This window comes from Oncorhynchus mykiss, unplaced genomic scaffold (assembly GCF_013265735.2).
Source record: "Oncorhynchus mykiss isolate Arlee unplaced genomic scaffold, USDA_OmykA_1.1 un_scaffold_299, whole genome shotgun sequence".
NCBI lineage: Eukaryota > Metazoa > Chordata > Actinopteri > Salmoniformes > Salmonidae > Oncorhynchus > Oncorhynchus mykiss.
Window position 1 is genome coordinate 47,501 of NW_023493749.1, and position 25,743 is coordinate 73,243.

At 43.7% G+C, this 25,743-nt stretch overlaps 1 protein-coding gene across 1 annotated transcript in view; it reads left to right on the forward strand.

The window, feature by feature from the left end:
* LOC110514305 (receptor-type tyrosine-protein phosphatase mu) overlaps window positions 1-25,743 on the forward strand; it is a gene marked incomplete at its 5' end in the record, with an annotated part of 150,323 nt that overhangs the window by 14,723 nt on the left and 109,857 nt on the right. Inside the window, 3 exons of the mRNA XM_036973728.1 lie at window positions 915-1,002; window positions 2,511-2,587; window positions 9,001-9,037. Of these exons, the coding sequence (XP_036829623.1) occupies window positions 915-1,002; window positions 2,511-2,587; window positions 9,001-9,037 (202 nt within the window). The remainder of the gene's footprint in view (window positions 1-914; window positions 1,003-2,510; window positions 2,588-9,000; window positions 9,038-25,743) is intronic.

The window sequence follows — 25,743 nt, forward strand, 5'->3', positions numbered from 1 at the left end:
TCTCTATCTCTCTTTCGCTCTCTGTCTCTCTCTCTCTCTCTCTCTCTGTCTCTCTCTCTCTATCTCTCTCTCTCTCGCTCTCTCTCTCTCTCTCTCTCTCTCTCTCTGTCTCTCTATCTCTCTCTCTCTCTCGCTCTCTCTCTCTATCTCTCTCTCTCTCTCTCTCTCCTCTCTCTCTCTCTCTCTCTCGCTCTCTCACTCTCTCTCCCCCTCTCTCTCTCTCTCTCAATTCAATTCAATTCAATTCAAGGGCTTTATTGGCATGGGAAACATGTGTTAACATTGCCAAAGCAAGTGAGGTAGACAACATACATACATCTTTCTCTCTCTCTCTCTTTCTCTCTCTCTCTCTATCTCTCTCTCTCTCTCACTCTCTCTCCCCCCCTCTCTCTCTCTCTCTCTCTCTCTCTCGCTCTCTCTCACTCTCTCTCCCCCCTCTCTCTCTCTCACTCTCTCTCACACTCTCTCCCCCTCTCTCTCTCTCTCTCTTTTTTCTCTCTTTCCAATATTTCCTTTTTAGGAGCCGACGGATAATTGACCTTTAACTTGGTGTTATCATTTAAAGAGTTGACACATGACATCTCATGTCCGTCTCTTCTGTTCTTCCCTCCCTTTTTTCTCTCTTCCTCTCTTCTTTCTCTTCCTCTTCATCTCTCCCTCTGTTCTTTCCCTCAATCTCTTCTCTCTCTCTCTACCTCCCTCCTCTCTCTCTCTCTGTTCTCCTCTCTCTACCTCTCTTCTCTCTCTTCCTCTTCATCTCTCCCTCTGTTCTTTCCCTCAATCTTTTCTCTACCTCCCTCCTCTCTCCCTCTGTTCTCCTCTCTCTACCTCTCTTCTCTCCCTCCCTCTCCTCCCTCTTTTCTTCCCTCCCTTTCCTCCCTCCCTCTCCTCTGTTATTCTCTCCCTCCCTTTAGAGCTTCTTTGAGGGACAGTCCGCTCCGTGGGACTCTGCTAAGAAAGATGAGAACCGCATGAAGAACCGATATGGGAACATCATTGCATGTGTGTATAATGCATAAGACTGATTTCTCTGTTCAAAATGAATCTATATTATATAGACTGATTTCTCTGATCAATATTAATCTATATTATATAGACTGATTTCTCTGATCAATATTAATCTATATTGTATAGACTGATTTCTCTGATCAATATTAATCTATATTATATAGACTGATTTCTCTATCTCCTCTCTGATCAATATGAATCTATATTAAATGTGTCATTCTAATTTCTCTGTCTGTGGAAGGCCTCTGCTATTATCAGTCAACAGAGTGAAGTCGAGGGTTATGCCAATAAGAAATACACTATGTGGGTCAAAAAGTGTAAACATAATATCCCTTGTATTTTGTCCTCGCCTCCTCTCTTCCCCCTGTCCTCTCCTCTCCTCCTCTCTTCCCCCTGTCCTCCCCTCCTCTCTTCCCTCCTGTCCCCCCCTCCTCTCTTCCCCTGTCCTCTCCTCTCCTCCTCTCTTCCCTCCTGTCCCCTACTCCTCTCTTCCCTCCTGTCCTCTCCTCCTCTCTTCCCCCTGTCCTCTCCTCTCCTCCTCTCTTCCCCCTGTCCTCTCCTCTCCTCCTCTCTTCCTCCTGTCCTCCCCTCCTCTCTTCCCTCCTGTCCCCTCCTCCTCTCTTCCCCCTGTCCTCTCCTCTCCTCCTCTCTTCCCCCTGTCCTCTCCTCTCCTCCTCTCTTCCTCCTGTCCTCCCCTCCTCTCTTCCCTCCTGTCCCCTCCTCCTCTCTTCCTCCTGTCCTCTCCTCTCCTCCTCTCTTCTCCCTGTCCTCTCCTCTCCTCCTCTCTTCCCCCTGTCCTCTCCTCTCCTCCTCTCTTCCTCCTGTCCTCCCCTCCTGTCTTCCCTCCTGTCCCCTCCTCCTCTCTTCCTCCTGTCCTGTCCTCTCCTCCTCTCTTCCCTCCTGTCCCCTCCTCCTCTCTTCCTCCTGTCCTCCCCTCCTCTCTTCCCTCCTGTCCCCTCCTCCTCTCTTCCTCCTGTCCTCTCCTCTCCTCCTCTCTTCCCCCTGTCCGCTCCTCTCCTCCTCTCTTCCCCTGTCCTCACCTCCACTCTTCCCTCCTGTCATCTCCTCCTCCCCTCTTCCTCCTGTCCTCTCCTCTCCTCCTCTCTTCCCCCTGTCCTCTCCTCTCCTCCTCTCTTCCTCCTGTCCTCTCCTCCTCTCTTCCCCCTGTCCTCTCCTCTCCTCCTCTCTTCCTCCTGTCCTCTCCTCCTCTCTTCCTCCTGTCCTCTCCTCCTCTCTTCCTCCTGTCCTCTCCTCCTCTCTTCCTCCTGTCCTCTCCTCCTCTCTTCCCCCTGTCCTCTCCTCTCCTCCTCTCTTCCTCCTGTCCTCTCCTCCATCTCTTCCTCCTGTCCTCTCCTCTCTCTCTTCCTCCTGTCCTCTCCTCCATCTCTTCCCTCCTGTCCTCTCCTCCTCTCTTCCTCCTGTCCTCTTCTCCTCTCTTCCTCCTGTCCTCTCCTCCTCTCTTCCTCCTCTCCTCTCCTCCATCTCTTCCTCCTGTCTTCCAGATGATCACTCCCGAGTCAGACTTCAGCCCCTGGAGGGAGAGCAGAACTCTGATTACATTAATGCAAATTACGTTGATGTAAGTACACACACCAGCCAGCTACACACACGCACACACACACACACACACTAGCCGGTTACAAGGACGCAACGGTTGCTCCGATGCTCTCGGGAGCGAGAGGGGAGAGAGAGGGGGGCGAGAGGGGAGCGAGAGGGGAGAGAGAGGGGGGCGAGAGAGAGGGGAGCGAGAGGGGAGCGAGAGGGGAGAGAGAGGGGAGCGAGAGGGGAGAGAGAGGGGAGCGAGAGGGTAGCGAGGGGGAGCAAGAGGGGAGAGAGAGGGGGACGAGAGGGGACGAGAGGGGAGCGAGAGGGGAGGGGAGAGAGGGAGCGAGAGGGAGCGAGAGGGGAGCGAGAGGGGAGCGAGAGGGTAGCGAGAGGGGGGCGAGAGGGGAGCGAGAGGGGAGGGGAGAGAGAGGTGGCGAGAGGGGAGAGAGAGGGGAGAGAGAGGGGAGGGGAGCGAGAGGGGAGGGGAGAGAGAGGGAGCGAGAGGGGAGAGAGAGGGGAGCGAGAGGGGAGGGGAGCGAGAGGGGAGGGGAGCGAGAGCGGAGGGGAGAGAGAGGGAGCGAGAGGGGAGGGGAGAGAGAGGGAGCGAGAGGGGAGGGGAGAGAGAGGGAGCGAGAGGGGAGAGAAAGGGGAGAGAGAGGGGAGGGGAGCGAGAGGGGAGGGGAGAGAGAGGGGAGCGAGAGGGGAGCGAGAGGGGAGGGGAGAGAGAGGTGGCGAGAGGGGAGAGAGAGGGGAGAGAGAGGGGAGGGGAGCGAGAGGGGAGGGGAGAGAGAGGGAGCGAGAGGGGAGAGAGAGGGGAGCGAGAGGGGAGGGGAGCGAGAGGGGAGGGGAGCGAGAGCGGAGGGGAGAGAGAGGGAGCGAGAGGGGAGGGGAGAGAGAGGGAGCGAGAGGGGAGGGGAGAGAGAGGGAGCGAGAGGGGAGAGAGAGGGGAGGGGAGCGAGAGGGGAGGGGAGAGAGAGGGGAGAGAGAGGGGAGGGGATTGAGAGGAGAGGGGAGAGAGAGGGAGGGAGCGAGAGGGGAGAGAGAGGGGAGCGAGAGGGTAGCGGAGGGTAGAGAGAGGGGAGCGAGGGGGGAGCGTGAGGGGAGAGAGAGGGTAGCGAGGGGGGAGCGAGAGGGGAGAGTGAGGGTAGAGAGAGGGTAGCGAGAGGGGAGCGAGAGAGGAGAGAGAGGGGAGCTGGCAGGGTGTCATGGTGAACCTTTAGGACACACACTGCCTTTATGTAAAGTCGTATGTCTTCTTCTTTCAGGCGTGTTTGTGGGAATGAAAATCAGGAGCCGGTTGGTACAAATGAAGGCTGATGGGAAACTGAGTTTATGGGGGTTGATTACAGTTTAACATGTTAGTCATTTAACAGCTCTTATCCAGAGCGACTTCTTAAAGTAGTGTGTTTATCTCAAGGTAGCTAGCTGAGACATCCACATATCGCAGTCATAACAAATAGATTTTCCCACGAACAAAGTCGGGATCGGCAAACTCCGAGCTAGTAGATAGGAATGACAGGACATAGTGAACCGCTATGTAGATAGGAATGACAGGACATAGTGAACCGCTATGTAGATAGGAATGACAGGACATAGTGAACCGCTATGTAGATAGGAATGACAGGACATAGTGAACCGCTATGTAGATAGGAATGACAGGACATAGTGAACCGCTATGACACATCATAGGGAGTAAAAACAGGACATAGTGAACCGCTATGTAGATGGGAATGACAGGACATAGTGAACCGCTATGTAGATAGGAATGACAGGACATAGTGAACCGCTATGTAGATAGGAATGACAGGACATAGTGAACCGCTATGACACATCATAGGGAGTAAAAACAGGACATAGTGAACCGCTATGTAGATGGGAATGACAGGACATAGTGAACCGCTATGTAGATAGGAATGGGAATTATCCATAAAACAGAGAGCGCAGATGAATATAGATCACAGTGAACCGCTATGACACATCATAGGGAGTAATGACAGGACATAGTGAACCGCTATGACACATCATAGGGAGTAATGACAGGACATAGTGAACCGCTATGACACATCATAGGGAGTAATGACAGGACATAGTGAATCGCTATGACACATCATAGGGAGTAATGACAGGACATAGTGAACCGCTATGACAAATCATAGGGAGTAATGACAGGACATAGTGAACCGCTATGACACATCATAGGGAGTAATGACAGGACATAGTGAACCGCTATGACACATCATAGGGAGTAATGACAGGACATAGTGAACCGCTATGACACATCATAGGGAGTAGTTAACCTATGACACATCATAGGGAGTAGTTAACCTATGACACATCATAGGGAGTAGTTAACCTATGACACATCATAGGGAGTAGTTAACCTATGACACATCATAGGGAGTAATGACAGGACATAGTGAACCGCTATGACACATCACAGGGAGTAATGACAGGACATAGTGAACCGCTATGACACATCATAGGGAGTAATGACAGGACATAGTTAACCTATGACACATCATAGAGAGTAGTTAACCTATGACACATCATAGGGAGTAGTTAACCTATGACACATCATAGGGAGTAGTTAACCTATGACACATCATAGGGAGTAGTTAACCTATGACACATCATAGGGAGTAATGACAGGACATAGTGAACCGCTATGACACATCATAGGGAGTAATGACAGGACATAGTTAACCTATGACACATCATAGAGAGTAGTTAACCTATGACACATCATAGGGAGTAGTTAACATATGACACATCATAGGGAGTAGTTAACCTATGACACATCATAGGGAGTAGTTAACCTATGACACATCATAGGGAGTAATGACAGGACATAGTGAACCGCTATGACACATCATAGGGAGTAATGACAGGACATAGTTAACCTATGCCACATCATAGAGAGTAGTTAACCTATGACACATCATAGGGAGTAGTTAACCTATGACACATCATAGGGAGTAGTTAACCTATGACACATCATAGGGAGTAATGACAGGGCATAGTGAACCTATGACACATCATAGGGAGTAGTTAACCTATGACACATCATAGAGAGTAGTTAACCTATGACACACCATAGGGAGTAGTTAACCTATGACACATCACAGGGAGTAGTTAACCTATGACACATCATAGGGAGTAATGACAGGACATAGTGAACCGCTATGACACATCATAGGGAGTAATGACAGGACATAGTTAACCTATGACACATCATAGAGAGTAGTTAACCTATGACACATCATAGGGAGTAGTTAACCTATGACACATCATAGGGAGTAGTTAACCTATGACACATCATAGGGAGTAGTTAACCTATGACACATCATAGGGAGTAATGACAGGACATAGTGAACCGCTATGACACATCATAGGGAGTAATGACAGGACATAGTTAACCTATGACACATCATAGAGAGTAGTTAACCTATGACACATCATAGGGAGTAGTTAACCTATGACACATCATAGGGAGTAGTTAACCTATGACACATCATAGGGTGTAGTTAACCTATGACACATCATAGGGAGTAATGACAGGACATAGTGAACTGACTGAAGCAAAGCCGTTTTCCACTATCAAGACAGTTGTCTGAGAAAAGGCTATGTTGAGGTTCCTGTCGAGAAACCGTTCCCTGACAATAGCAAGTGTTAGAAGTGAGACCTGATGTATTAGTGACTGGCTTCTTGAAGCTGAATGCCCGATCTAACCACCTGACTTCCTTAAGTGGTTTTCTCCTCACGAGATCAGGCGTAAATTCATAATGCTAGGTGCTCACTCTCACACAACACCCTGACACTTCCAAGCGTAAATTGATAATGGAAGGCGGGCCACCGGAAAACGCAGTGTGTTAAATGATTTACCTCTCCAACAGCATTCAGTTCATGTCCATTACGAGGACAGGAGAGTTCTGCAGAGAAGAGTCTCTGTGTGTGTGTGTGTGTGTGTGTGTGTGTGTGCGTGTGCGTATATGTGTGTGCATGTGTGCGTGCGTAGAAGACTCACAATATCAGCTAGTGGGCCATTATCAGAAAAGTATGTATGAATGTTTGTGCTCTCTGAAAGCCTTTCTCCCCCATCTCCTGTCCTGCCTAATCAACTCCTCTGAACATCTCCACTTGGGTTAATATGCCAGTGATTAGCATTCAGGAAGATATGAATAAATCACGAGGCTAAGCAGGGCAGAACAGGAGTGGATGAAAAAAAAAACTCATGTGTGGACATGCAATCACACACGTACACACACACACACACACACACACACACACACACACACACACACACACACACACACACACACACACACACACACACACACACACACACACACACACACACACACACACACACACACACACACACACACACACACATTACCTGATTTTTGCTCTTCCAGTCTTAAAAATGATTCCTATAACTTTTCACATTCACATTAATCCATTTGTTTTATTATTACATTTGGAAAAACACACTCAGCCCAGATGAAGGGATGTGGGGGGGGGGGGGGGACAATCAGGAGCTGAAGAGAGAGGGAAGAGGGTGAAGAGAGAGGGAAGAGAGAAGGAAGAGAGAGAGGAAGAAGAGGGAGGAGAGAGAAGAGAGAGAAGAGAGAGGGAAGAGAGAGAAGAGAGGGAGAAGAGGGAGGAGAGAGACGGAGAAGAAAGAGGGAAGAGGGTGAAGAGAGAGGGAGAAGAGAGAGGGAAGAGAGAGAAGAGAGAGGGAAGAGGGTGAAGAGAAAGGGAGAAGAGAGAGGGAAGAGAGAGAAGAGAGAGGGAGAAGAGAGAGGGAAGAGGGAGGAGGGAAGAGGGTGAAGAGAGAGAGAGAAGAGGGAGGAGAGAGAGGGAGAAGAGAGAGGGAAGAAAGAGATGGAGAGAGGGGAGAGGGAGGGGAGAGAGGGAGAAGAGAGAGGGAAGAGAGAGAGGGAAGAGAGAGGGAAGAGGGAGAAGGGAGGGAGGAGAAAGGGAAGAGGGAGGGAAGAGGGAGAGAAGAGGGAGGAGAGAGGGAAGAGGGAGAAGAGAGGGAAGTGGGAGAAGGGTGGGGGGAGGGAGGAGGGAGTAGAGAGAGGGAGAAGAGAGAGGGAAGAGAGAGGGAAGAGGGAGTAGAGAGGGAGGAGGTAGGAAAGAGGTATGGAAGAGGGAGAAGAGAGGGAGGAGAGAGGGAAGAGGGAGAAGAGAGGGAAGAGGGAGTAGAGAGGGAGGAGGTAGAGAAGAGGGAGGAGAGAGGGAGAAGAGAGAGGGGAGAGGGAGTAGAGAGATGGGAGAGGGAGAAGAGAGAGGGGAGAGGGAGAAGAGAGGGAAGTGGGAGAAGGGTGCGGAGAGAGAGGAGGGAGTAGAGAGAGGGAGAAGAGAGAGGGAAGAGGGAGTAGAGAGGGAGGAGGTATGGAAGAGGGAGGAGAGAGGGAGGGAAGAGGGAGGAGAAGAAAGGGAAGAGGGAGAAGGGTGGGGAGAGGGAGGAGGGAGGAGGGAGAGGGAGAAGAGAGAGGGAAGAGGGAGTGGAGAGAGGAGAGGGGAGAAGAGAGAGGGGAGAAGGAGCAGAGAGAGGGGAGAGGGAGTAGAGAGAGGGGAGAGGGAGAAGAGAGAGGGAAGAGGGAGTAGAGAGAGGGGAGAGGGAGAAGAGAGAGTGGAGAAGGAGCAGAGAGAGGGGAGAGGGAGTAGAGAGATGGGAGAGGGAGAAGGGAGAGGTGAGAGGGAGAAGAGAGAGGGGAGAGGGAGAAGAGAGAGGGGAGAAGGAGCAGAGAGAGGGGAGAAGGAGCAGAGAGAGGGGAGAGGGAGTAGAGAGAGGGGAGAGGGAGAAGAGAGAGGGGAGAGGGAGAAGAGAGAGGGGAGAAGGAGCAGAGAGAGGGGAGAGGGAGCAGAGAGAGGGGAGAGGGAGAAGAGAGAGTGGAGAAGGAGAAGAGAGAGGAGGAAGAGGGAGGGGAGAGGGAGAAGACAATCAGGACTAGGTCCAGTTGATGAGAGGAAAGAAGGGATGAGAGAGAGAGAAAGATAAGTCTTTAAGTCTTAATGTTTTGTTTCCTGTTGTCTCTCCTGAGGGACAAATAACATTTCAGGGATTATTTTAGATTAACGTAATCCCTGGGACTAGCAGCACTATTGTGGAGATCAGTGTAGTTTGGTTTATATCTGGGGATCATCAACACTTTGGAGCTTGTTATCTAGATAGATGTTTGGCGGGGTGTGTGTGTGTGTGTGTGTGTGTGTGTGTGTGTGTGTGTGTGTGTGTATATGTGTGTGTGTGTGTGTGTGTGTGTCTCTTGTGTTCGTTGCGTTAGTCTCCTCTGTATTTTAGGGTTGATCTCTTTATATTGACTGAACGACAACAGGACTCTTGACAAACGTGTCACCACTTCTGAACGAATGACGATGCGAACCTCTTGGCATTCTAAAGACCGGGATTTTAATATTCTCTCTGACGTCTTTGTTTTTCAGGGCTACCACAGGCCGAACCATTACATCGCTACCCAAGGTAAGATGGGATACTATGAACTGTGTGTGTGGATGGCTGGATTGATTTGTTAAGGCTGTCTGTTTTTTTTTTTTGTTTTTTTAAGTGAGGCTGTATTCAGGTGTGCTCAGACATCTCTCTCACTTTTCAACATCTTGTATATATATATATATATTTACATGTTCCTTGTAGAGCCTTGCTTACAGTCTCTCAAGATCTCTTACAGTCTCTCACAGTCTCTCAAGATGCTGAAAGAAATAAATCAACACCACACTGCTATCAGCCTCTTTTAACACTTCTCCTAATCTTTCCCAAACATTACTGTTCTGGTCTTCTCTTCTATAACAGACTACTGTTCTGGTCCTCTCTTCTATAACATTAGACTACTGTTCTGGTCCTCTCTTCTATAACATTAGACTACTGTTCTGGTCCTCTCTTCTATAACATTAGACTACTGTTCTGGTCCTCTCTTCTATAACATTAGACTACTGTTCTGGTCCTCTCTTCTATAACATTAGACTACTGTTCTGGTCCTCTCTTCTATAACAGACAACTGTTCTGGTCCTCTCTTCTATAACATTAGACTACTGTTCTGGTCCTCTCTTCTATAACAGACTACTGTTCTGGTCCTCTCTTCTATAACATTAGACTACTGTTCTGGTCCTCTCTTCTAGAACATTAGACTACTGTTCTGGTCCTCTCTTCTATAACATTAGACTACTGTTCTGGTCCTCTCTTCTATAACAGACTACTGTTCTGGTCCTCTCTTCTATAACATTAGACTACTGTTCTGGTCCTCTCTTCTATAACAGACTACTGTTCTGGTCTTCTCTTCTATAACAGACTACTGTTCTGGTCCTCTCTTCTATAACATTAGACTACTGTTCTGGTCCTCTCTTCTATAACATTAGACTACTGTTCTGGTCCTCTCTTCTATAACAGACTACTGTTCTGGTCCTCTCTTCTATAACATTAGACTACTGTTCTGGTCCTCTCTTCTATAACAGACTACTGTTCTGGTCCTCTCTTCTATAACATTAGACTACTGTTCTGGTCCTCTCTTCTATAACAGACTACTGTTCTGGTCCTCTCTTCTATAACATTAGACTACTGTTCTGGTCCTCTCTTCTATAACAGACTACTGTTCTGGTCCTCTCTTCTATAACATTAGACTACTGTTCTGGTCCTCTCTTCTAGAACATTAGACTACTGTTCTGGTCCTCTCTTCTATAACATTAGACTACTGTTCTGGTCCTCTCTTCTATAACAGACTACTGTTCTGGTCCTCTCTTCTATAACATTAGACTACTGTTCTGGTCCTCTCTTCTATAACATTAGACTACTGTTCTGGTCCTCTCTTCTATAACATTAGACTACTGTTCTGGTCCTCTCTTCTATAACATTAGACTACTGTTCTGGTCCTCTCTTCTATAACAGACAACTGTTCTGGTCCTCTCTTCTATAACAGACTACTGTTCTGGTCCTCTTCTATAACATTAGACTACTGTTCTGGTCCTCTCTTCTATAACATTAGACTACTGTTCTGGTCCTCTCTTCTATATCAGACTACTGTTCTGGTCCTCTCTTCTATAACATTAGACTACTGTTCTGGTCCTCTCTTCTATAACAGACTACTGTTCTGGTCGTCTCTTCTATAACAGACTACTGTTCTGGTCCTCTCTTCTATAACAGACTACTGTTCTGGTCCTCTCTTCTATAACATTAGACTACTGTTCTGGTCCTCTCTTCTATAACATTAGACTACTGTTCTGGTCCTCTCTTCTATAACAGACTACTGTTCTGGTCCTCTCTTCTATAACATTAGACTACTGTTCTGGTCCTCTCTTCTATAACATTAGACTACTGTTCTGGTCCTCTCTTCTATAACATTAGACTACTGTTCTGGTCCTCTCTTCTATAACATCAGACTACTGTTCTGGTCCTCTCTTCTATAACAGACTACTGTTCTGGTCCTCTCTTCTATAACATTAGACTTCTGTTCTGGTCCTCTCTTCTATAACATTAGACTTCTGTTCTGGTCCTCTCTTCTATAACATTAGACTACTGTTCTGGTCCTCTCTTCTATAACAGACTACTGTTCTGGTCTTCTCTTCTATAACATTAGACAACTGTTCTGGTCCTCTCTTCTATAACATTAGACTACTGTTCTGGTCCTCTCTTCTATAACATCAGACTACTGTTCTGGTCCTCTCTTCTATAACAGACTACTGTTCTGGTCCTCTCTTCTATAACATTAGACTTCTGTTCTGGTCCTCTCTTCTATAACATTAGACTTCTGTTCTGGTCCTCTCTTCTATAACATTAGACTACTGTTCTGGTTCTCTCTTCTATAACAGACTACTGTTCTGGTCCTCTCTTCTATAACATTAGACAACTGTTCTGGTCCTCTCTTCTATAACATTAGACTACTGTTCTGGTCCTCTCTTCTATAACAGACTACTGTTCTGGTCCTCTCTTCTAGAACATTAGACTACTGTTCTGGTCCTCTCTTCTACAACATTAGACTACTGTTCTGGTCCTCTCTTCTATAACATTAGACTACTGTTCTGGTCCTCTCTTCTATAACATTAGACTACTGTTCTGGTCCTCTCTTCTATAACATTAGACTACTGTTCTGGTCCTCTCTTCTATAACAGTAGACTACTGTTCTGGTCCTCTGTTCTATAACAGACTACTGTTCTGGTCCTCTGTTCTATAACAGACTACTGTTCTGGTCCTCTCTTCTATAAAATTAGACTACTGTTCTGGTCCTCTCTTCTATAACAGACTACTGTTCTGGTCCTCTCTTCTATAACATTAGACTACTGTTCTGGTCCTCTCTTCTATAACAGACTACTGTTCTGGTCGTCTCTTCTATAACAGACTACTGTTCTGGTCCTCTCTTCTATAACATTAGACTACTGTTCTGGTCCTCTCTTCTATAACATTAGACTACTGTTCTGGTCCTCTCTTCTACAACATTAGACAACTGTTCTGGTCCTCTCTTCTATAACAGACTACTGTTCTGGTCCTCTCTACTATAACATTAGACTACTGTTCTGGTCCTCTCTTCTATAACATTAGACTACTGTTCTGGTTCTCTCTTCTATAACAGACTACTGTTCTGGTCCTCTCTACTATAACATTAGACTACTGTTCTGGTCCTCTCTTCTAGAACATTAGACTACTTTTCTGGTCCTCTCTTCTATAACATTAGACTACTGTTCTGGTCCTCTCTTCTATAACAGACTACTGTTCTGGTCCTCTCTTCTATAACATTAGACTACTGTTCTGGTCCTCTCTTCTATAACATTAGACTACTGTTCTGGTCCTCTCTTCTATAACAGACTACTGTTCTGGTCCTCTCTTCTATAACATTAGACTACTGTTCTGGTCCTCTCTTCTATAACAGACTACTGTTCTGGTCCTCTCTTCTATAACATTAGACTACTGTTCTGGTCCTCTCTTCTATAACAGACTACTGTTCTGGTCCTCTCTTCTATAACATTAGACTACTGTTCTGGTCCTCTCTTCTATAACAGACTACTGTTCTGGTCCTCTCTTCTATAACAGACTACTGTTCTGGTCCTCTCTTCTATAACATTAGACTACTGTTCTGGTCCTCTCTTCTACAACATTAGACTACTGTTCTGGTCCTCTCTTCTATAACAGACTACTGTTCTGGTCCTCTCTTCTAGAACATTAGACTACAGTTCTGGTCCTCTCTTCTATAACAGACTACTGTTCTGGTCCTCTCTTCTATAACAGACTACTGTTCTGGTCCTCTCTTCTATAACATTAGACTACTGTTCTGGTCCTCTCTTCTATAACAGACTACTTCTGTGGTCCTCTCTTCTATAACATTAGACTACTGTTCTGGTCCTCTCTTCTATAACATCAGACTACTGTTCTGGTCCTCTCTTCTATAACATTAGACTACTGTTCTGGTCCTCTCTTCTATAACATTAGACTACTGTTCTGGTCCTCTCTTATCTAACAGACTACTGTTCTGGTCCTCTCTTCTATAACAGACTACTGTTCTGGTCCTCTCTTCTATAACATTAGACTACTGTTCTGGTCCTCTCTTCTATAACAGACTACTGTTCTGGTCCTCTCTTCTATAACATTAGACTACTGTTCTGGTCCTCTCTTCTATAACATTAGACTACTGTTCTGGTCCTCTCTTCTATAACAGACTACTTCTGTGGTCCTCTCTTCTATAACATTAGACTACTGTTCTGGTCCTCTCTTCTATAACAGACTACTTCTGTGGTCCTCTCTTCTATAACATTAGACTACTGTTCTGGTCCTCTCTTCTATAACAGACTACTGTTCTGGTCCTCTCTTCTATAACAGACTACTGTTCTGGTCCTCTCTTCTATAACATTAGACTACTGTTCTGGTCCTCTCTTCTATAACAGACTACTGTTCTGGTCCTCTCTTCTATAACATTAGACTACTGTTCTGGTCCTTTCTTCTATAACAGACTACTGTTCTGGTCCTCTCTTCTATAACAGACTACTGTTCTGGTCCTCTCTTCTATAACATTAGACTACTGTTCTGGTCCTCTCTTCTATAACAGACTACTTCTGTGGTCCTCTCTTCTATAACATTAGACTACTGTTCTGGTCCTCTCTTCTATAACATCAGACTACTGTTCTGGTCCTCTCTTCTATAACATTAGACTACTGTTCTGGTCCTCTCTTCTATAACATTAGACTACTGTTCTGGTCCTCTCTTCTATAACAGACTACTGTTCTGGTCCTCTCTTCTATAACATTAGACTACTGTTCTGGTCCTCTCTTCTATAACAGACTACTGTTCTGGTCCTCTCTTCTATAACATTAGACTACTGTTCTGGTCCTCTCTTCTATAACATTAGACTACTGTTCTGGTCCTCTCTTCTATAACATTAGACTACTGTTCTGGTCCTCTCTTCTACAACATTAGACTACTGTTCTGGTCCTCTCTTCTATAACAGACTACTGTTCTGGTCCTCTCTTCTATAACATTAGACAACTGTTCTGGTCCTCTCTTCTATAACATTAGACTACTGTTCTGGTCCTCTCTTCTATAACATTAGACTACTGTTCTGGTCCTCTCTTCTACAACATTAGACTACTGTTCTGGTCCTCTCTTCTATAACAGACTACTGTTCTGGTCCTCTCTTCTATAACAGACTACTGTTCTGGTCCTCTCTTCTATAACAGACTAGTGTTCTGGTCTTCTCTTCTAAAACATTAGACTACTGTTCTGGTCCTCTCTTCTATAACATTAGTCTACTGTTCTGGTCCTCTCTTCTATAACAGACTACTGTTCTGGTCCTCTCTTCTATAACAGACTACTGTTCTGGTCCTCTCTTCTATAACAGACTACTGTTCTGGTCCTCTCTTCTATAACATTAGACAACTGTTCTGGTCCTCTCTTCTATAACAGACTACTGTTCTGGTCCTCTCTTCTACAACATTAGACTACTGTTCTGGTCCTCTGTTCTATAACAGACTACTGTTCTGGTCCTCTCTTCTAGAACATTAGACTACTGTTCTGGTCCTCTCTTCTACAACATTAGACTACTGTTCTGGTCCTCTCTTCTATAACATTAGACTACTGTTCTGGTCCTCTCTTCTATAACAGACTACTGTTCTGGTCCTCTCTTCTATAACATTAGACAACTGTTCTGGTCCTCTCTTCTATAACAGACTACTGTTCTGGTCCTCTCTTCTAGAACATTAGACTACTGTTCTGGTCCTCTCTTCTATAACAGACTACTGTTCTGGTCCTCTCTTCTATAACATCAGACTACTGTTCTGGTCCTCTCTTCTATAACATTAGACTACTGTTCTGGTCCTCTCTTCTATAACAGACTACTGTTCTGGTCCTCTCTTCTATAACATTAGACTACTGTTCTGGTCCTCTCTTCTATAACAGACTACTGTTCTGGTCCTCTCTTCTATAACATTAGACTACTGTTCTGGTCCTCTCTTCTATAACATTAGACTACTGTTCTGGTCCTCTCTATTATAACATTAGACTACTGTTCTGGTCCTCTCTTCTATAACAGACTACTGTTCTGGTCCTCTCTTCTATAACATTAGACTACTGTTCTGGTCCTCTCTTCTATAACAGACAACTGTTCTGGTCCTCTCTTCTATAACATTAGACAACTGTTCTGGTCCTCTCTTCTATAACATTAGACTACTGTTCTGGTCCTCTCTTCTACAACATTAGACTACTGTTCTGGTCCTCTCTTCTATAACAGACTACTGTTCTGGTCCTCTCTTCTATAACAGACTACTGTTCTGGTCCTCTCTTCTATAACAGACTACTGTTCTGGTCCTCTCTTCTATAACAGACTACTGTTCTGGTCCTCTCTTCTATAACAGACTACTGTTCTGGTCCTCTCTTCTATAACAGACTACTGTTCTGGTCCTCTCTTCTATAACATTAGACAACTGTTCTGGTCCTCTCTTCTATAACATTAGACTACTGTTCTGGTCCTCTCTTCTATAACATTAGACTACTGTTCTGGTCCTCTCTTCTACAACATTAGACTACTGTTCTGGTCCTCTCTTCTATAACAGACTACTGTTCTGGTCCTCTCTTCTATAACAGACTACTATTCTGGTCCTCTCTTCTATAACAGACTAGTGTTCTGGTCTTCTCTTCTAAAACATTAGACTACTGTTCTGATCCTCTCTTCTATAACATTAGACTACTGTTCTGGTCCTCTCTTCTATAACAGACTACTGTTCTGGTCCTCTCTTCTATAACAGACTACTGTTCTGGTCCTCTCTTCTATAACAGACTACTGTTCTGGTCCTCTCTTCTATAACATTAGACAACTGTTCTGGTCCTCTCTTCTATAACAGACTACTGTTCTGGTCCTCTCTTCTACAACATTAGACTACTGTTCTGGTCCTCTGTTCTATAACAGACTACTGTTCTGGTCCTCTCTTCTAGAACATTAGACTACTGTTCTGGTCCTCTCTTCTACAACATTAGACTACTGTTCTGGTCCTCTCTTCTATAACATTAGACTACTGTTCTGGTCCTCTCTTCTATAACAGACTACTGTTCTGGTCCTCTCTTCTATAACATTAGACAACTGTTCTGGTCCTCTCTTCTATAACAGACTACTGTTCTGGTCCTCTCTTCTAGAACATTAGACTACTGTTCTGGTCCTCTCTTCTATAACAGACTACTGTTCTGGTCCTCTCTTCTATAACATCAGACTACTGTTCTGGTCCTCTCTTCTATAACATTAGACTACTGTTCTGGTCCTCTCTTCTATAACAGACTACTGTTCTGGTCCTCTCTTCTATAACATTAGACTACTGTTCTGGTCCTCTCTTCTATAACAGACTACTGTTCTGGTCCTCTCTTCTATAACATTAGACTACTGTTCTGGTCCTCTCTTCTATAACATTAGACTACTGTTCTGGTCCTCTCTATTATAACATTAGACTACTGTTCTGGTCCTCTCTTCTATAACAGACTACTGTTCTGGTCCTCTCTTCTATAACATTAGACTACTGTTCTGGTCCTCTCTTCTATAACAGACAACTGTTCTGGTCCTCTCTTCTATAACATTAGACAACTGTTCTGGTCCTCTCTTCTATAACATTAGACTACTGTTCTGGTCCTCTCTTCTACAACATTAGACTACTGTTCTGGTCCTCTCTTCTATAACAGACTACTGTTCTGGTCCTCTCTTCTATAACAGACTACTGTTCTGGTCCTCTCTTCTATAACAGACTACTGTTCTGGTCCTCTCTTCTATAACAGACTACTGTTCTGGTCCTCTCTTCTATAACAGACTACTGTTCTGGTCCTCTCTTCTATAACAGACTACTGTTCTGGTCCTCTCTTCTTGAACATTAGACTACTGTTCTGGTCCTCTCTTCTATAACATTAGACAACTGTTCTGGTCCTCTCTTCTATAACATTAGACAACTGTTCTGGTCCTCTCTTCTATAACATTAGACTACTGTTCTGGTCCTCTCTTCTATAACATTAGACTACTGTTCTGGTCCTCTCTTCTATAACAGACTACTGTTCTGGTCCTCTCTTCTATAACAGACTACTGTTCTGGTCCTCTCTTCTATAACAGACTACTGTTCTGGTCCTCTCTTCTATAACATTAGACTACTGTTCTGGTCCTCTCTTCTATAACAGACTACTGTTCTGGTCCTCTCTTCTATAACATTAGACTACTGTTCTGGTCCTCTCTTCTATAACAGACTACTGTTCTGGTCCTCTCTTCTATAACATTAGACAACTGTTCTGGTCCTCTCTTCTATAACATTAGACTACTGTTCTGGTCCTCTCTTCTACAACATTAGACTACTGTTCTGGTCCTCTCTTCTATAACAGACTACTGTTCTGGTCCTCTCTTCTATAACATTAGACTACTGTTCTGGTCCTCTCTTCTATAACAGACTACTGTTCTGGTCCTCTCTTCTATAACATTAGACAACAGTTCTGGTCCTCTCTTCTATAACATTAGACTACTGTTCTGGTCCTCTCTTCTATAACATTAGACAACTGTTCTGGTCCTCTCTTCTATAACATTAGACAACTGTTCTGGTCCTCTCTTCTATAACATTAGACAACTGTTCTGGTCCTCTCTTCTATAACATTAGACAACTGTTCTGGTCCTCTCTTCTATAACATTAGACTACTGTTCTGGTCCTCTCTTCTATAACATTAGACAACTGTTCTGGTCCTCTCTTCTATAACATTAGACTACTGTTCTGGTCCTCTCTTCTACAACATTAGACTACTGTTCTGGTCCTCTCTTCTATAACAGACTACTGTTCTGGTCATTTCTTCTATAACATCAGACTGCTGTTCTGGTCCTCTCTTCTATAACAGACTACTGTTCTGGTCCTCTCTTCTACAACATTAGACTACTGTTCTGGTCCTCTCTTCTATAACAGACTACTGTTCTGGTCCTCTCTTCTATAACAGACTACTGTTCTGGTCCTCTCTTCTATAACAGACTACTGTTCTGGTCCTCTCTTCTATAACAGACTACTGTTCTGGTCCTCTCTTCTATAACAGACTACTGTTCTGGTCCTCTCTTCTATAACATTAGACTACTGTTCTGGTCCTCTCTTCTATAACATTAGACTACTGTTCTGGTCCTCTCTTCTAGAACATTAGACTACTGTTCTGGTCCTCTCTTCTATAACATTAGACAACTGTTCTGGTCCTCTCTTCTATAACATTAGACTACTGTTCTGGTCCTCTCTTCTACAACATTAGACTACTGTTCTGGTCCTCTCTTCTATAACAGACTACTGTTCTGGTCATTTCTTCTATAACATCAGACTACTGTTCTGGTCCTCTCTTCTATAACAGACTACTGTTCTGGTCCTCTCTTCTATAACAGACTACTGTTCTGGTCCTCTCTTCTATAACATTAGACTACTGTTCTGGTCCTGTCTTCTATAACATTAGACAACTGTTCTGGTCCTCTCTACTATAACATTAGACTACTGTTCTGGTCCTCTCTACTATAACATTAGACAACTGTTCTGGTCCTCTCTTCTATAACATTAGACTACTGTTCTGGTCCTCTCTTCTACAACATTAGACTACTGTTCTGGTCATTTCTTCTATAACATTAGACTACTGATCTGGTCCTCTCTTCTATACCTCTTCTATAACAGACTACTGTTCTGGTCCTCTCTTCTATAACATTAGACTACTGTTCTGGTCCTCTCTTCTATAACATTAGACTACTGTTCTCGTCCTCTCTTCTATAACAGACTACTGTTCTGGTCCTCTCTTCTATAACATTAGACTACTGTTCTGGTCCTCTCTTCCATAACAAACCACTGTTCTGGTCCTCTCTTCTATAACAGACTACTGTTCTGGTCCTCTCTTCTATATCCTTAGACTGCTGTTCTGGTCCTCTCTTCTATAACATTAGACTACTGTTCTGGTCCTCTCTTCTATAACATTAGACTACTGTTCTGGTCCTCTCTTCTATAACATAACATTAACATAGTAGATCTCTCCACCTCCTCAATTAACACAGTGGAACTCTCCACCTCCTCAATTAAGATAGTAGAACTCTCCACATCCTCAATTAACATAGTGGAACTCTCCACCTCCTCAATTAACATAGTGGAACTCTCCACATCCTCAATTAACATAGTGGAACTCTCCACCTCCTCAATTAACATAGTGGAACTCTCCACATCCTCAATTAACATAGTGGAACTCTCCACCTCCTCAATTAACATGGTAGAACTCTCCACCCCCTCAGTGTCTCAATTAACATACTTTAACTCTTTTTTTATTTTTTTTCATTTCACCTTTATTTAACCAGGTAGGCAAGTTGAGAACAAGTTCTCATTTACAATTGCGACCTGGCCAAGATAAAGCAAAGCAGTTCGACAGATACAACAACACAGAGTTACACATGGAGTAAAACAAACATACAGTCTTTGGTGGCCTTGGTGGCAAGGTAAATACAATATAGCAAGTAAAACACTGGAATGGTAGTTTTGCAATGGAAGAATGTGCAAAGTAGAAATAAAAATAATGGGGTGCAAAGGAGCAAAATAAATAAATAAATTAAATACAGTTGGGAAAGAGGTAGTTGATAGGGCTAAATTATAGGTGGGCTATGTACAGGTGCAGTAATCTGTGAGCTGCTCTGACAGTTGGTGCTTAAAGCTAGTGAGGGAGATAAGTGTTTTCAGTTTCAGAGATTTTTGTAGTTCGTTCCAGTCATTGGCAGCAGAGAACTGGAAAGAGAGGCGGCCAAAGAAAGAATTGGTTTTGGGGGTGACTAGAGAGATATACCTGCTGGAGCGTGTGCTACAGGTGGGAGATGCTATGGTGACCAGCGAGCTGAGATAAGGGGGTACTTTACCTAGCAGGGTCTTGTAGATGACATGGAGCCAGTGGGTTTGGCGACAAGTATGAAGCGAGGGCCAGCCAACGAGAGCGTACAGGTCGCAATGGTGGGTAGTATATGGGGCTTTGGTGACAAAACGGATTGCACTGTGATAGACTGCATCCAATTTGTTGAGTAGGGTATTGGAGGCTATTTTGTAAATTACATCGCCAAAGTCGAGGATTGGTAGGATGGTCAGTTTTACAAGGGTATGTTTGGCAGCATGAGTGAAGGATGCTTTGTTGCGAAATAGGAAGCCAATTCTAGATTTAACTTTGGATTGGAGATGTTTGATATGGGTCTGGAAGGAGAGTTTACAGTCTAACCAGACACCTAAGTATTTGTAGTTGTCCACGTATTCTAAGTCAGAGCCGTCCAGAGTAGTGATGTTGGACAGGCGGGTAGGTGCAGGTAGCGATCGGTTGAAGAGCATGCATTTAGTTTTACTTGTATTTAAGAGCAATTGGAGGCCACGGAAGGAGAGTTGTATGGCATTGAAGCTTGCCTGGAGGGTTGTTAACACAGTGTCCAAAGAAGGGCCGGAAGTATACAGAATGGTGTCGTCTGCGTAGAGGTGGATCAGAGACTCACCAGCAGCAAGAGCGACCTCATTGATGTATACAGAGAAGAGAGTCGGTCCAAGAATTGAACCCTGTGGCACCCCCATAGAGACTGCCAGAGGTCCGGACAACAGACCCTCCGATTTGACACACTGAACTCTATCAGAGAAGTAGTTGGTGAACCAGGCGAGGCAATCATTTGAGAAACCAAGGCTGTTGAGTCTGCCGATGAGGATGTGGTGATTGACAGAGTCGAAAGCCTTGGCCAGATCAATGAATACGGCTGCACAGTAATGTTTCTTATCGATGGCGGTTAAGATATCGTTTAGGACCTTGAGCGTGGCTGAGGTGCACCCATGACCAGCTCTGAAACCAGATTGCATAGCAGAGAAGGTATGGTGAGATTCAAAATGGTCGGTAATCTGTTTGTTGACTTGGCTTTCGAAGACCTTAGAAAGGCATGGTAGGATCGATATAGGTCTGTAGCAGTTTGGGTCAAGAGTGTCCCCCCCTTTGAAGAGGGGGATGACCGCAGCTGCTTTCCAATCTTTGGGAATCTCAGACAGAGAGGTTGAACAGGCTAGTAATAGGGGTGGCAACAATTTCGGCAGATAATTTTAGAAAGAAAGGGTCCAGATTGTCTAGCCCGGCTGATTTGTAGGGGTCCAGATTTTGCAGACTTTTTTCCAGACTCTACAAAATATACGCACATATACACACATTGTACACACAATATACACTCATTATACACACATTATATTCACATTATACACACAATATACACCCATTATACACACATTATATACACACATTATACACACAATATGCACCCATTATACACACATTATCTACACACATTATACACACAATATACACACAATATACACACATTATACACACATTTTATATAACGAAAATGTGACATATTTTGAGGAAGAATTTTATAAAGACATATGTTCCCTGAGAACTAAACTGGATCTACGTTAGAACCCTCTTAAACATGTAACCCGTATTTAAATGAGGAGAAGGTAAGAAGTTAAGTTAAGGAGGAGTTAAATGTGGCAGAAGTTACGAAGGTGATTGAAGCTGCACAAAAATGGGAAAGCGTTTGGTAATTGATTAACTGCCTAATGAGGATTTAAAATTCACTAAATTAATTGACGTCCTATATGATTTGCCCCTCGTGTGTTTTTGAGTACAGTATAATGCCCTCCACTAGGAATGAGTACAGTATACTGCCCTCCACTAGGAATGAGTACAGTATACTGCCCTCCACTTGGATTGAGTACAGTATAATGCCATCCACTTGGTATGAGTCTATAGTAAATGAGTACAGTATACTGCCCTCCACTAGGAATGAGTACAGTATACTGCCCTCCACTTGGATTGAGTACAGTATAATGCCATCCACTTGGTGTACGTCTATAGTAAATGAGTACAGTATACTGCCCTCCACTAGGAATGAGTACAGTATACTGCCCTCCACTAGGAATGAGTACAGTATACTGCCCTCCACTAGGAATGAGTACAGTATACTGCCCTCCACTAGGAATGAGTACAGTATACTGCCCTCCACTAGGAATGAGTACAGTATACTGCCCTCCACTAGGAATGAGTACAGTATACTGCCCTCCACTAGGAATGAGTACAGTATACTGCCCTCCACTAGGAATGAGTCTATAGTGAATGAGTACAGTATACTGCCATCCACTTGGTGTAAATCTATAATGAATCTCATTCCCAAATATTTTAATGACTTGAGAGTGCCACTAGAATATAGATGTGTGCGTTTATGTACGGTTTATAAATGATGTTCGTCCGTCCTCAACAATAGGCTGATGACCGTTTTGGACGACCAAAAGATTCTGGAGGAAGAACAGAATGGTTTTGTTTAAATTCAGAGCCTGTACAGATCATATCTTCTCGGTTTGTACAATCATCTGAAATAGATTACACGAAGAGAAGCCTACTTTTGATTTCCAGAAAGCTTTTGATTTTGTAAATAGGGATATGTTAGCCTATAGTTTGTTAAAGACAGGGGGTTGATGGGAAATTTTCATCACGCATTCCAGTCTCTTTACAAAAGTAACAATTGCTTGTGTGCGTGATAATTAATTTCGTACAGATTGGTTTCCCACACCCTCGGGTGTAAAACGAAGAGACGCCTCATCACAGACTTTGTTTGCTTTGTTTATAAATGATTTGCAGAACATGTTATTATGTGCAGTCAGTTGGTGTTAAACATGGAGACTCACGATCAACCAGACTAAAACACAGATAATGACTTGGTGTAAAAGAGACTCGTGATCAACCAGACTAAAACACAGATAATGACTTGGTGTAAAAGAGACTCGTGATCAACCAGACTAAAACACAGATAATGACTTGGTGTAAAAGAGACTCGTGATCAACCAGACTAAAACACAGATAATGACTTGGTGTCAAAGATGGAGACTCATGATCAACCAGACAAAACACAGATAATGTCTTGGTGTAAAGGATGGAGACTCACGATTAACCAGACTAAAACACAGATAATGGCTTGGTATTAAAGATGGAGACTCCTGATCAACCAGACTAAAACACAGATAATGTCTTGGTGTAAAGGATGGAGACTCCTGATCAACCAGACTAAAACACAGATAATGTCTTGGTGTAAAGGATGGAGACTCATGATCAACCAGACAAAACACAGATAATGACTTGGTGTAAAAGAGACTCGTGATCAACCAGACTAAAACACAGATAATGACTTGGTGTCAAAGATGGAGACTCATGTTCAACCAGACTAAAACACAGATAATGTCTTGGCGTAAAGGATGGAGACTCCTGATCAACCAGACTAAAACACAGATAATGACTTGGTGTAAAAGAGACTCATGATCAACCAGACTAAAACACAGATAATGACTTGGTGTAAAAGAGACTCATGATCAACCAGACTAAAACACAGATAATGACTTGGTGTCAAAGAGACTCATGATCAACCAGACTAAAACACAGATAATGACTTGGTGTCAAAGATGGAGACTCATGATCAACCAGACTAAAACACAGATAATGACTTGGTGTAAAAGAGACTCATGATCAACCAGACTAAAACACAGATAATGACTTGGTGTAAAAGAGACTCATGATCAACCAGACTAAAACACAGATAATGACTTGGTGTCAAAGAGACTCATGATCAACCAGACTAAAACACAGATAATGACTTGGTGTCAAAGAGACTCATGATCAACCAGACTAAAACACAGATAATGACTTGGTGTCAAAGAGACTCATGATCAACCAGACTAAAACACAGATAATGGCTTGGTATTAAAGATGGAGACTCCTGATCAACCAGACTAAAACACAGATAATGTCTTGGTGTAAAGGATGGAGACTCCTGATCAACCAGACTAAAACACAGATAATGTCTTGGTGTAAAGGATGGAGACTCATGATCAACCAGACAAAACACAGATAATGACTTGGTGTAAAAGAGACTTGTGATCAACCAGACTAAAACACAGATAATGACTTGGTGTCAAAGATGGAGACTCATGTTCAACCAGACTAAAACACAGATAATGTCTTGGCGTAAAGGATGGAGACTCCTGATCAACCAGACTAAAACACAGATAATGACTTGGTGTAAAAGAGACTCATGATCAACCAGACTAAAACACAGATAATGACTTGGTGTAAAAGAGACTCATGATCAACCAGACTAAAACACAGATAATGACTTGGTGTCAAAGATGGAGACTCATGATCAACCAGACTAAAACACAGATAATGACTTGGTGTAAAAGAGACTCATGATCAACCAGACTAAAACACAGATAATGACTTGGTGTAAAAGAGACTCATGATCAACCAGACTAAAACACAGATAATGACTTGGTGTAAAAGAGACTCATGATCAACCAGACTAAAACAAAGATGGAGACTCATGTTCAACCAGACTAAAACACAGATAATGTATTGACGTAAAAGGATGGAGACTCCTGATCAACCAGACTAAAACACAGATATTGTCTTGGTGTAAAAGATGGAGACTCATGATCAACCAGACTAAAACACAGATAATGACTTGGTGTAAAAGATGGAGACTCATGTTCAACCAGACTAAAACACAGATAATGACTTGGTGTAAAAGAGACTCATGTTCAACCAGACTAAAACACAGATAATGACTTGGTGTAAAAGAGACTCATGTTCAACCAGACTAAAACACAGATGCATTTTAGAAAAACGGGTACTAAAAGATGTGTTTTTCAGTTTTGTTTTGGTGAAGAAATCCTTGAGTTTACTAGCAATTATAAATATTTGTGTCTTTTTATTGATGGACATATGACCTTTTCTGTACGGAACATTTGACCTGATTGACTCAGTAAGTAGAGCTCTTGGGGGAGTTATAGGAACAAACACTCAAATATATTGGCTATGCTGCGTATTCCAAACTGCAACAGTCATGCGTCTGTCCTGTTCTGAACTATTCAGCGGGAGTGTGGGGTGCTAAGAGGCATCTCAAAAACAAAAATAGAAAAGCAGTACGTTACTCTGAGTATTGAAACAGGTCAGATCAGAGATATTGTCTCTGAGTATTGAAACAGGTCAGATCAGGGATATTGTCTCTGAGTATTGAAACAGGTCAGATCAGGGATATTGCCTCTGAGTATTGAAACAGGTCAGATCAGGGATATTGTCTCTGAGTATTGAAACAGGTCAGATCAGGGATATTGTCTCTGAGTATTGAAACAGGTCAGATCAGGGATATTGCCTCTGAGTATTGAAACAGGTCAGATCAGGGATATTGTCTCTGAGTATTGAAACAGGTCAGATCAGGGGTATTGTCTCTGAGTATTGAAACAGGTCAGATCAGGGATATTGTGTCTGTGTATTGAAATAGGTCAGATCAGGGATATTGTCTCTGCGTATTGAAACAGGTCAGATCAGGGATATTGTCTCTGCGTATTGAAACAGGTCAGATCAGGGATAATGTCTCTGCGTATTGAAACAGGTAAGATCAGGGATATTGTCTCTGCGTATTGAAACAGGTCAGATCAGGGATATTGCCTCTGAGTATTGAAACAGGTCAGATCAGGGATATTGTCTCTGAGTATTGAAACAGGTCAGATCAGGGATATTGCCTCTGAGTATTGAAACAGGTCAGATCAGGGATATTGCCTCTGAGTATTGAAACAGGTCAGATCAGGGATATTGCCTCTGAGTATTGAAACAGGTCAGATCAGGGATATTGCCTC